General features: G+C 40.9%; 2 protein-coding genes across 18 annotated transcripts in view; one reads left to right on the top strand and one right to left on the bottom strand.

Annotated features, from left to right (window-relative positions):
- LOC144247111 (uncharacterized) overlaps window positions 1-1,099 on the bottom strand; it is a 106,981-nt gene extending 105,882 nt beyond the window's left edge. For 6 of the 17 annotated variants that reach the window (XR_014952951.1, XR_014952948.1, XR_014952949.1 and 3 more), the window contains exon 1: window positions 446-1,052. The gene's annotated coding sequence lies outside the window, so the exon portion shown is untranslated. The other 11 variants (XR_014952954.1, XR_014952952.1, XR_014952953.1 and 8 more) reach the window with 8 other exon arrangements.
- IL7 (interleukin 7) lies at window positions 177-10,778 on the top strand. Its single transcript, XM_085572273.1, has 5 exons — window positions 177-335; window positions 3,919-4,061; window positions 7,345-7,431; window positions 8,209-8,361; window positions 9,601-10,778. The coding sequence occupies exons 1-5, from the start codon at window positions 326-328 to the stop codon at window positions 9,745-9,747; spliced, it is 540 nt and encodes a 179-aa protein (XP_085428399.1). The 5' UTR covers window positions 177-325; the 3' UTR covers window positions 9,748-10,778.
- Window positions 10,779-12,160: the final 1,382 nt, after the last annotated feature.

Here is a 12,160-nt window from a genome sequence, read left to right as displayed (position 1 = left end):
CCGCCGGTCCCGGGGGCCGCGCAGCCGCCCGCGCCCGCCGCCGGCCCGCGGGCAGCACCGCCGCGGCGGAGCAGAAAGTGAAAGTACCGCGGCCGGCGGAGCCCCATGGGAAAGGCAAAGCCCGGCCGGCCCGCCGCCGCTTCGGACCGCGCCGCGGCCCCCCCGGGCGGGCGGGCGCCGGGGGGCTGCTGAGCCCGGCCCGGCCCCCGGCCCCTCTCGGCCCCTGCGCGGCGCTCCGCGGGCTGCGGGCGTCATGGCCGAGGCGGCGCCACCACCATGACCGCGGACCCGTCGGCGCAGCTCCCCGACAGCCTCCGCACGGACCATGTTCCATGGTAAGGAGCGCGCCCCGCACCGCACCGCTCCGCGGAACGGAAGGCGCCCGCCTCACCTGCCCCCGGCTCCGCCGCGCTGCTCCGCACCCGCGGCCGCGCTGGCTCCTCACCTGCTCCGCTGTCTCCCAGCCGTCGGCCCCGCCGTCCCGCCTGCTCTGCCGGCGCGGTGCTTCCCGGTGCCGTTTAAATCCTTGGTGACGGCCAGGGAAATTCCCAGTTTTGCTTTTCTTTTTTCTCTTTTTCCCGTAGAATGAAAGTAAAAGAGTCCGGTTCCCATCACGCCTGCTGCCGGGAAGGGCAGCTCGGGCAGGGCAGCGGGACAGCGCGGGGCGGGGGAGCTGCGGGAGGCATTGCTCCGCGCCGGTCCGCGCTGCTCCCACCGCCCGTGGCGCCTAGCTTCCCGTGGGTACCTGCCTCCCGTGGGCGTCTGCCTTCCGTGGGCACCTGCCTTCCGTGGGCGTCTGCCTTCCGTGGGCACCTGCCTTCCGTGGGCACCTGCCTTCCCGTGGGTGTCTGCCTTCCCGTGGGTGTCTGCCTCCCGTGGGCACCTGCCTTCCCGTGGGTGTCTGCCTCCCGTGGGCACCTGCCTTCCGTGGGCACTCCCTTCCGTGGGCACCTGCCTCCCGTGGGTGTCTGCCTCCCGTGGGTATCTGCCTCCCGTGGGTGTCTGCCTCCCGTGGGTGTCTGCCTCCCGTGGGTATCTGCCTCCCGTGGGTATCTGCTTCCCGTGGGTCCCTGCTGCCCCGTACCCGGAGCAGGTGCGGTGCAGCGGCGGGGGTGCCTCGCCCCCGGGCGGGAGCGCTCGCCCGCCCGCCCCTCCGCACGGGTCCAGCGGGACGGAGGGAAAAGAATGGCAGCGACCCGTTCCCCGCTGGAATTGCGGGATGCGGAGAGGGGAAGGGGGCAAAGGAACCGGCCCGCCGAGATTGGAGTGGGTTGTGCGGCACCCACTCCAATTTTGGTTGTGCTGCAAGGATCCCGCTGGGTGCCGCCGAGGACATACTGTATGCACAGGAGAATATCTTAATGTTAAAAAGCCAAGAGGTATGGGTTGGTGGGGGTTTTTGGGGTGTTTTTTTTTTGTTGTTTTTTTGGTTTTTTTTTTTTTTTTTTTTTTTTTTTTTTTTTTTTTTTTTAATATGGTGAAATACTGGAATACTAGCTCTTCCTGACTTTTCTAGGAGAATCTTTGGGGCTTTCCGGATATGACTTAGAGTTTCTGGGAGTTTACTGGAAAGATGGGTTATTACCAGAAATGCTCTTTTTCTTTTGAATTGCTGGCCATAGGAAGTGCCCCAAACTCCCATTCTTTCAAAGTTACCTAACTTAAAGAAAATTCCTTTCAATTTTCAGTCTACATCTCCTCAAACTTTTTACGACACTTGTCTAATATTTTTTCCAGAGAACTCGTTTAGGAATATCTGAAAAAAATTGATAACCTTCCTTCAGTGGCTCAAGGGACTTCATGAGTGTGTATCACATGACCTACTTTTAATCTGTAATTTCCTCATTTAAAAAAGACTGGCAATCTGTACAATATCTTATCTCTACTTGTAGCTAGACAAGCCAAGTTTAAAGTGATGGAGACAGATTGTTTTAATGTATAGGATTGCTATTTTCCTCCCTTCAAGTATTTGTGAAGCAGCATATCCAAGTTGTTGGTATTACCCTATTTGTGAACAAGCATTGCAGTTCATCTTTGGCACTGGAATCAAGAGCTGCAATGGGAGATTGGAAAAATGTTGCCCTATAATTGCGTTCTTGAATGTTTTTTGTAAGTGTCTTTCAAAATACTAAATCTTTGTCCTTCAAACTGATAAATTATTCTACAGAGATATAGTTAGCATAGAGATTTACATAAATAAAGCTCTGTGGATGTCAGGTGTGTCCACTTGGAGCTTGAAAATCATAATAGAGTCACCTTACAGAGTTTTTAAATTTACTACATGTAGGATCCATTTAGATTCACTTAGCTCATCAGGCTAGATTTCTCGAGACATTAATAGACCTCAATTGATCAGTATATGAAAAGGCCAAAAAATCTGGTTTTCAACCCATGAAATTTCCAATTAGAGTTTGTCAGGCAGCTTTCTCCATAATTCTGTGATTTAGCTTGTACAGGTAAAATTTTTCCAGTCCTGTTTCCAGGACAGAGGTGTACATAACCACATGTTCACATGCAATCTATCAGAAAGAGAATGCTTCCCTAGTCAGGAAAAGCATGCATTCTTCTTTGAGGATTCAGTCTGCTGTGTGTGGTGGGAGTTGGCTGTGATGGGCTGTAAGGGACTGTGCTTCTTTTAATGGCAGTGAGCATGTGGTGTGCCTTAGTTCTTGCATTGCAGAAGAAAGTGGGTCAAGTTATGGTCAAATTATGGTCCAATTATGGTCAAGTTTTATTGCAGTTTTCTTAGTTGTTCAAAATTCCTCTCTGAGGCTGTGATTTACTAGTGATGCCCAAGAGGTGCCCATCTCTTGGGTGCTGGACTGGCTGTACCCAACACCTCATCCTTGCCAGAGAGGAAGGAAAGTAGCAGCTGGGGCCAGGGCATCCCCTCTTCCTTTCCTGGCTGCTATCCCTCAGCTGCTCCATATGCAGTTGTTCTTACTCAGTGATGAAGATGGGCAGAAACACTACGTACTCCTCCAGGAACTTGCTGTGATCTTTGCTAGTCCTCCATCATAAATTTATACCTTTGTTTTTGTGGGATTTTTTTTTCCCAAAATCTTCAATTTAAGCATTATCTTAGCCAGACTAGCAATATGCCAGAGTCCAATTATTCCTAATCACATATTATCATGTATTTGGACTCCTTCATTCCCAGTACCACGTGAGTCACCTGCAGCCTCCTGTCACTCTCTTCAGGCTCTTTTGATGTTTTGGTGTTTTCTCTCTTCCCATCCTCACAGAACTCATGTTTTCCTGGATGTCATGACAAAAGACCAGGGGTCAGAGCAAAGGAAGGCAGTCCACTAAAGGGATAAACAAAGTGATGGGCAGTGAAGTTTGCTCACAAATATTGCAAAAACCTTGCGGAGAAGGTTGTGTTGCATCTCATGTTACAGCCAGTGGCATGGATTTGTACATTTGGTCAGCCTGAAAATATGTTTAAACACACTTCTGTTGTAGAGGTGTGTTCAGGGGTATTTGTAGAAGTTATCAAAGGAAAAATGGGCAGCTGGGATGAGATTCAGCTGCAGGTTAAAACACTTGAATGTCTAAATATATATGATTAAAACACTCCTCTACATGTGTCTGATGCGGTTATGGTCCAATAAAACTCAATGCTTGCAGTGAACCCTGAGGATGAATTCAGCCCAAGCACTCACCAAGTAGCTGGTCAGCTCAAGAGTTGTAGGCTCTTATCCACACTGGCCAAATCATCTTGGGGTATGAGGGAGTTTAGACACCTAAAGAGTGTCATAATCTGGAGGTGAATCCTTCCCTCTAGCAAGGCACAAGTCATTTAGCTGTATGAAGATCCCTTTTAAACTATTTTAACAGATTACAGAATGTATTTGTTAATACAGCACACAATCTGTGACGTTAACTAACATGTACCTAACTGTTCTTGCAATCCAGCCTTTTTCAGATCTACCTTACCAGTTCTGCCACTGCTCCTTGTTCTGTCTCCAGTGAAAGCATCTAGCTGTGCAATGGGAAATAAAACAACTGAAATCCGTGTGAAGTATGAAAATATACTAAGTCACGACATCAATGAGCTGGTAGGTAGCAGCTCTTGGGCTTCCAAAACATGTTGATTATTTTTAGATGCTAACAATTAATAATAAAAGCTCTAATGTTAAAACATGATAAAAGACCTATTTAAAGTCACATATTATGCTGGAATTGTGGTTTTATTTGAGGAGGTGCAACAATTCACACTCTTTACAATTTCTGAAATCCGTGGATAGTGCCTATTTGCATGTACAAATACTGTGATACAGTTTTTTGTGCCTGTGCATTATGTTGTTAGACACATGTACTATTTGGCCATACATCATATATTTGATTAGAAAGTACTTTTTTCTAAACTGTTTCTACTTCTGTTTGTATGCTTTCATCAAGAGAAGAAAGCATCACACCTGTAATTTGTTCTACTAATTAGAGTTCTTGACTGAAGTTTTATGTTGTCCATTGAGTACAAATACACAGAGGCACAACATTCATATGACAATAAAAGTTTGTATCTTAATAGGTTTCTTTGTACCTATTAATATATCCTATTTAGCCAACAAAAATTATCTTTTCTAGATGGCAGCAGAGAAGAATTTAATATTCTCATGTGTAAATCTCCTCCTTTATGTCTTTATCAGCCACATTTATTCTAGGTTTGCAAAGTAGTTTCTTAACAGTTTACCAATCCATGCCCAAAATTTACCTTCCAGTTCTTCCTCATGAATTATTAGCAATTAAATTCATCTGTCAAGAATACTTCCATGGGGAAACACTTAAAACAGTTGTATTAGTAGAGGCATTCCCACAAAAAAATGTGATTTTCCTGACAGATTGTCACTAAATGAGAATTCACCATACTGTTGCAGTCTTAAATCAAGATCTATTTGCATGAAATACAAATAATACACAGCCTTTTTCCACGGGAAAAATCAGGAGTCATTTGATTTCTTGACACTTGTGAAACTATCACCATCCTTCAAAACATTATGGCAGTGGTCTCCAACCCAAGACACATCAACCCTCATCTGGAAGCAAAATACCTTTATGGTCAGGGAATGATCTTTTAACATTTTGATCATGTTATGTTGGTTGAGATTCTGAAGAGAGAAAGGTATTTCTCTGCAGATAAATGACTTTATCCTGAATGAGGCATCAAATCTGGGGAGAATATTAATGGCCATATTAGAATACATATGTACTCCCTTTAGTTTGCTGTCTCATTTCTGACAAAGACAAGTATTCCCTAGAGAACAAAAACAAACTCTCTTGGTGAGCAGTTAGAAGACAGCTGACCCACAGGAGAAAATGATACAAAGGAATAACACCCTCTGGGAGGCAGATCCTGCTGCCTTCTGCTGGTGGAGATCCATGAGTTGCCTCCCAGCCCTGCTCAGGATGCAGGGTCAGGGAGGCTGGGGGACTGGCCCGGCCTGGGTAGGGCAATGCCTTGCCACTGTCCTGTTGTAGGATGGAGCTTGATGTAGTCAGTGCCCCATGGTGCCATCAAGGATTGGAATGGAGCAATGCCATTATTCCAGATAGATTTTAAAAGTTTTTTTTTCTTTTTTAGTTACAATAAATATTATTGCAATATTTTAAGACATGGGGGTTTTATAAAAGACTATATGAAAACTAAAAGAGTTATCAAAATAAATACATAAATAAAACCTTCATGAATTAATGTTTGTGAAAACTAATGGGAATATACTGAGCTCTGAAGCTTCTACTTCCTAGAAGACATGCACAAGCAACTACTATACAAGTTTCTTCATTTTTTCTGTCTTGTCTTTTCCTCATTTAAGAGAAATTTGTCTTCTATTTATAATCAGTGTACTGTCACAATAAGTTAACAGCAAATATTATGTGTGCTGTGTGATAGCAACCACCCAGTAGGCACTTTCCTGCAACTGCAGAGCCAAAGTCAATAGCTTTCAGCTCCTCAGCCAGATGTTTGGAGCAGCTAGGGGTTTGCTGCGCAGCAGGATAGTGAGTCATATACTAGGTCTCTGCAAGGTAAATAAATTTTCACTAATGCCTTTTCTGAGGTCATGATTTCCCTTAGGTTGGTTTAGATACAGCCAATAAACTGCCTTCAGATGTTGTTACTGACCATTATACTAAAGGTGATCTGAGCAAACTAGAGAGGATGGGAATATTTCATGGCAGTTTACAAATTAAGTGACAGATACATCATTTTTAGGGTGATTATATAAATATATATATATATATATACACACATATATAATTATAAATTTTGGTGCTGTGTGACTGCACCAATATCTGTTGTGGTGCAAGAAAAGATGTGCATTTGCATTAGCTTCCTGATGTTGGTGGTTTGTGTTTTTTAATTTGGTTTTGTTGTTTTGTGTTTGTTTTTCCTTTGTCAGTGCATATTTGACAGACTAAATTCTTGGTTTTGAAAACACTTTCTGGAAAAAGTTCTGTTTATCTTGGGTGAACTTCTGAAATACAGACAATTTCTGCAGAAAACCTTTAGGAATTAACTGTCTGATGTGTTCATACACACGGCTAATTGCAGAGAGCTAAAACAATACTTTCATGAGCTGACTTTTTTAAAGCCCTTTGGCTTAACTGGAATGTCTGGATACAGGCTGAAGAACACATAACTTCTGTTGATTTGGCTTCCGTTGTCATCTTGATGACAAGTGTGAAAGTGGAAGAAAAAACTACAAGAGAGGATAAAGTATTGATAAAATATAATCAGGCAAAAGACCATGTGATGTTGCTTAGGCCATCTTCTGTTATTACATATGCAAAGTGAGTGTTACCATCTGTTTAGAGCTGAGACATTTATTTATTGTGACAAACATTGACAAACATTGTATTCAATGTATTCAATGCTACAATTCAGATGTAAGATTTAAACATTGCTTTATGTCTCAGAATTTCCAAAGAACAAAGAAATTCGATAGAATACGAAGATTTAAATTGAACAGATTTGTGTCCATTTCTGGGCTCCCCAGTATGAGAGAAATATGGAGCTACTGAAAAGAGTCCAGCAAAGGGCCCCTAAGATGCTGAAGGGACTGGAGCATCTCTTTGATGAGGAAAGGCTGGGAGAGCTGGGGCTGTTCAGCATGGAGAAGGCTCAAAGGGATTTCATCAATGTGTAGAAATACCTCAAGTGAGTGGGCAAAGAGTGCAGAGCCAGGCTTTTATCAACAGTGCCCAGTGATGGGACCAGGGGCAGTGGGCACACAGCAACACACAGGAGGTTCCTTCTGAACATCAGGAAAGAGCTTTTTACTGTGAGGGTGACTGAGCACTGACACAGTACTGCCATGTCTAAACATCTATGATATTTTACAGGTAAATATGTCTGCAGAGAATCGTGACAGGTGCTGCACGAATAAAAGACATGAAAATATCAAAGTGTTTTTCTGCAATGATACTGAGGTAAAATTTAACTTTTCAGAATGTAGAGAATGCAAAGCCAAATGAGTTCTCTGTACAGTCCAGGATAAAATAGCATGATAGGGTAGTATTTTGTTTTAAAAGTAAAATCACAGTATTTAGGATGGTTTGTTTTTTGAATCTGGAATTATATGATGTGTGAGTAAATTGATATTTTAAACATTTAAATATTAAGCAATTCCATGTCCACAAAATGTGTGGTTTGTTTCCCTCCTATGAAGCTTCTTCATTTTTCATTTTTTAAACAAAACAGAAACTTTTATTTTTGCCAATGGAAGTAAATATTACAATTTCCCAATCTCTTTTTTTTAATTTTAATATATAAAGTTGTATTAGCTAAGCTTTTTACTTCAGACCTGGAAGATATAAAATAGTAGTTTGGGCAGATCTCAAATGCCAGAAAGTACAATTGTCAGCTGTTGCCACAGATTTTATCATGACTTGATAAAAGGACTGGTAGCATAAATCATTAAATAATTTGTTTTCCTAACTGCATCGATTGATTTGATTACAGCTGTTATTTCTCCCTAACATACTTATGCTACTATTACTACTAAAAATGGTTGCTTTTAATATCTCAAAAAGATGGCAAGTCAGTCAGATTAGTTATGTGTTTTATTGAAAAAGATTTGCACTATGAAAGCAAGAGAAACCAATAGTAATTAAAGGAGGGTTTGTAGTTTTTAAAATATAAACAAACATTACAAATAATTAATGGTGCACAAACTTTTCAGGACATTTTCCTTGCTCTCTTGACAGGAAATAGAATCACTACAGAGCATGGCGTGCAACATGCTCAGATTCTTTAATAAGCAGAAAATCAGCAAAGCCTTTAGACAGAAAGCAGCATTCGTCTCATGTGGGACATTACAAGTTCTACAGTGTAAATGTGAAAGACCAAAAAAAGAAAAGGTGAGTTGTACTCAACTTTAGTGTGTAAGTTTAAATATTTGCCTTATTTTCTAGAGCTCTTCAACACAGATTATCACATCTGCCTCTAAATGATACAAATATCTTGTACATGACATATGTTCTATGCCAGAGGAAGTTTCCTCTGTATAGCATTTGTCTTGTAATAGACATTAAGCCCAGTGCAAAGACTAAGAAAATCATCTGGAAGTCTATGGTGAAGATACCTGCTCTGGTTCAGTAGTGAATTGAATTTCACTTAATTAATTCTCCAGTGAGAAACAAGTATCAGACTTGTGCAAAGAAGGCATTTAAACTTCTCTGGAGTATAGTCAGAGTCGTAACTCTCACTAACCCTAAGAGTAATGTTTAATTTGGTTTGTCTCCATAATTAGGGTGAGATTCTCTCTGGTGTTTATTTTAACCACAATCTCTCAAATTCAACAAGAACAATTAGGTATGATAATATTTGTTTTTTTAGTATTTGGCAGAATCTTCTTTTTGAGGCGCCACTTAAATGCAGCACAGTGATCTACTGACTACTGTAGCAAAGGAAGAGTGTTCTTTTAAGTGTGGCTCAGCATTACCTATTGAACACAAAAATATTAACCAATGTCAAAAAGTCTCCACATAGGCACCAAAAATAAAATGCTTAAAAAGATGGATTGAAGACTTCATTATCTCTTTATTTTTCTCCTTGAAGTGGAGAGACAGTCTGGGATGAGATCTTTAAAGTAAGTTAGTGTCTATATTTTGCTTTGTCACCTCTGGTGAATCCAACATTTACCTTACTTTAAAGGTATCCCAGTGAAGACACAGAAGTCAGTGTCACCCTTGCAACTCCTGCCTAACCTTATGGATTCCTGCTTTTATTTAAAGCCCAATTAAATTAATTTAGCAAAAAATTATGAGCAGTCATTGAAAATGAACAAGAACCACAGGAGCTTTGTCTGGCTGAGATCTTGAACACTAGGGCACAGCACCAGCCCCTGGAACTGGTCTGTCTTGTTCCACTAGTCTTAACACATATGGTCAAAGTTTGGCTCACAAATTAATTGGCTTTATTTTCTCAGTCCTTCAGACAATGGATGATAAATTTTAATCTGTGATGGAGAAAGGACATGTTCTTAGTTGGACACACTGGTTTCAGGTGTCCTTATTTGCTCTGAGTTAAAGCCACATTCTCACAGTCCCATGGGCAGGGTCTCTTTTCAGATAACAATACAATCTGTTCTGTTTCAGGTTTGCCCACATGTATTTAGAATAGAAGATACAGAGACAAGTGAACAGTCCAAAAAGAAATGTAACCAAGAAGTTTGTGAACTGAAAGAAAATATATCTAGCCTTCGATCCTGCTGGAATAAATTTGAAAAATTAATTTCCAGGTGATTCCAGGTGAATCCTGCTCTTTTCTTTCAAAGTGGCATTACTTGGTATCTTTGCATTTTACATGCATTCTTCAAGTAACCTTGCTCGCTTATATGAACACTTTATGCCAGAATTCTGATGGAAGGCTACTGTAACTGTACCTTGTTCCTGGAGATGACAGAAGCAGAAATGGCTGAACCAAGCTGCTGAAGTCCAAGAAGTGGAACTAGAAGACCAGCATGTGAAACAAAGAACTCTGCAAATGTCTGTGTCCAACCTTTGTGCTCTGGAAACTACTCTGAATTTTATGATTTTTCAAGTAACTTTATAATATTGTTATATGAAAGCATCCACTTGCATGTCTACTGGAATTTCTAAAAAACATCTTGGAATCTGCAGGTGAAGCAAAAGAGTATGAAAAAGTAGCTGGTTTCTTTATGTCTATGCAAAACACACCAAGGACTAAAAGTAACAATTTACCAAAGCAGCAGCTTATTTTGGATATGTTCTCCTGACACAGAAGTGTTTTTGGTGTAGGTCTGATGGATCTGCTAACTGATTTGGGTTTGGAAAAACAGGGAAAAACTTAGCTTTTTGAAAAACTTAGGAAGGGTACTGATTTTTGAGAGATGCAGCATGCTTCTGCTGGCTGAAGCACAGGCAAGACTGAATCCTGTGGAAGAAGAAAAAGGTGCCTGAATGTAAGTTGTTCAGTTGACTGGAAAATATCAGATGCCCTGGATTCCCACAGGAAACAGCACTACACTCATTCATTTGATCAACTCAGAGTTAGCTGCAGGAGGAGCTAGAATTCCTTAGCTTCAGATTGTGATTTCTCATATGCAATTTTTTATGTAACATGTTTTAAGATGTTAGGCAAACATGACTTAAAATATGTGAATATTGTCAGAGAATAATATATTGGCATTTAACTAATAAAGTGCTCATATTTTATTTTGAATAAATATAAGTATTTTTATAGTTATTACTCTTTTGCAGTTTCTTACTTTGATATAACTCCTTTGGTAATAAAATATTTGTCTTCTATGAAATTGGGCTGTTCACTGTTTGACTACTGTGACTCCTTTTTTAGTTTGAAATTTTTTCAGAGATAATCAGTCATTCAAACCCCAGCTGGGGAATCCCTGTCTTAAAATACCCATTTCTTAGCTGCTTGTAACCTGCCCAATTTAGGTAAACATTTCCATACCAGCCATCTGCCTTGGACTAAATACTTCAGGAAAGCTTTAGTTAAGTCAGCCAGTTGTTCCCTGATTCAAAGTAAACTAACAAATTGTTTTATCTGTGTGAATTTTTCTGTAAAACTACTCTGTAAAAATCTTGGTATTCAGAACAAACACCTGAAAAAGCAGCAGGATGTGCTTCAAAGCGCTGTTTGCTCAGTTGATAGTAAACAGCACTAATTTTATGTATTTGACTGGAATAAGATTGCTGTACTGATTCTAAGAGGGAAGAGGTGAAGAGCAAAGCATGTCATGCTTTCCTGAAATACACACTCTCCAATCCCCTGTGCATTTATGGCGATGATGAGGCAGGACTGGTAACTTTGTAAACTGTGACTGAGACTTCCACATATTCTCTTTAGCTCTTCATGTAGGAGATTACAGCTTTAACTCTAAAAACTTCAAAAAACTGAAACCAACCCCAACCCATAAATTCTTCATGGAACAGGGAAAGGAAACATTTCCCAGTATCATACTGCAGATGAAGAGAATGTAACCACAATTGTAAGGACTTCACTGGAATTTCTTTTTTCTGAAAGATGACCCAGGAGACTGCAAATTCAGTTGGTCTCCGAGACTGAAGAACAGTTGTTTTGATATTCTTTGGAATTTCAAGAACAGTTAAAAGCCAACACTTATTTCCTAATAACCACTTGGCAAACAAAGGGCAGTGTGAATTAAAGCAAAAATACACAGATGTAGTTATTAGCTACTACAAAATCGAAAGGTCAGTCAGTTTAAGTTACTTAAGCAACAGTCCACAACTTAAGTCCTGAGAGAAATGAAGCAATTCCAGGACTACCCTGGGCGAAAAACCAAGGGTAGATCCAGAGCAGAAATTTAAATGAAGTGATTATGAAATTGTGATTTCTTCTGATTACTTCTTTTAATAAATAACCTGCCTATCTGATTCTTGTTGCCAAATTTCCTGAGTCACTGCTTACATGCAAGCACTAACTGCTAAATGCAGTGACATGTGCTCTTTGATTTGTTTCTTCCATTTGAGAACTTCCTCAGGTTTCCTGAACTTACAAATGTGGTACTCAAGTGCTTTTCAGGAATTGGCAAAGGGATGAAAACTGTGCATGGTATTATCACCATCATGCCTACCTCCCTGTCACTTTCACTTTTGCATTTATTTATTTATCTGGCCACAGAAAAGAAATACTATGAGTAGGTCAAAACCATGA

Source organism: Lonchura striata, chromosome 2, assembly GCF_050655825.1.
Source record: "Lonchura striata isolate lonStrDom1 chromosome 2, ASM5065582v1, whole genome shotgun sequence".
Classification (NCBI taxonomy): Eukaryota; Metazoa; Chordata; class Aves; order Passeriformes; family Estrildidae; genus Lonchura; species Lonchura striata.
This window is presented reverse-complemented; position numbering and strand designations above follow the sequence as displayed.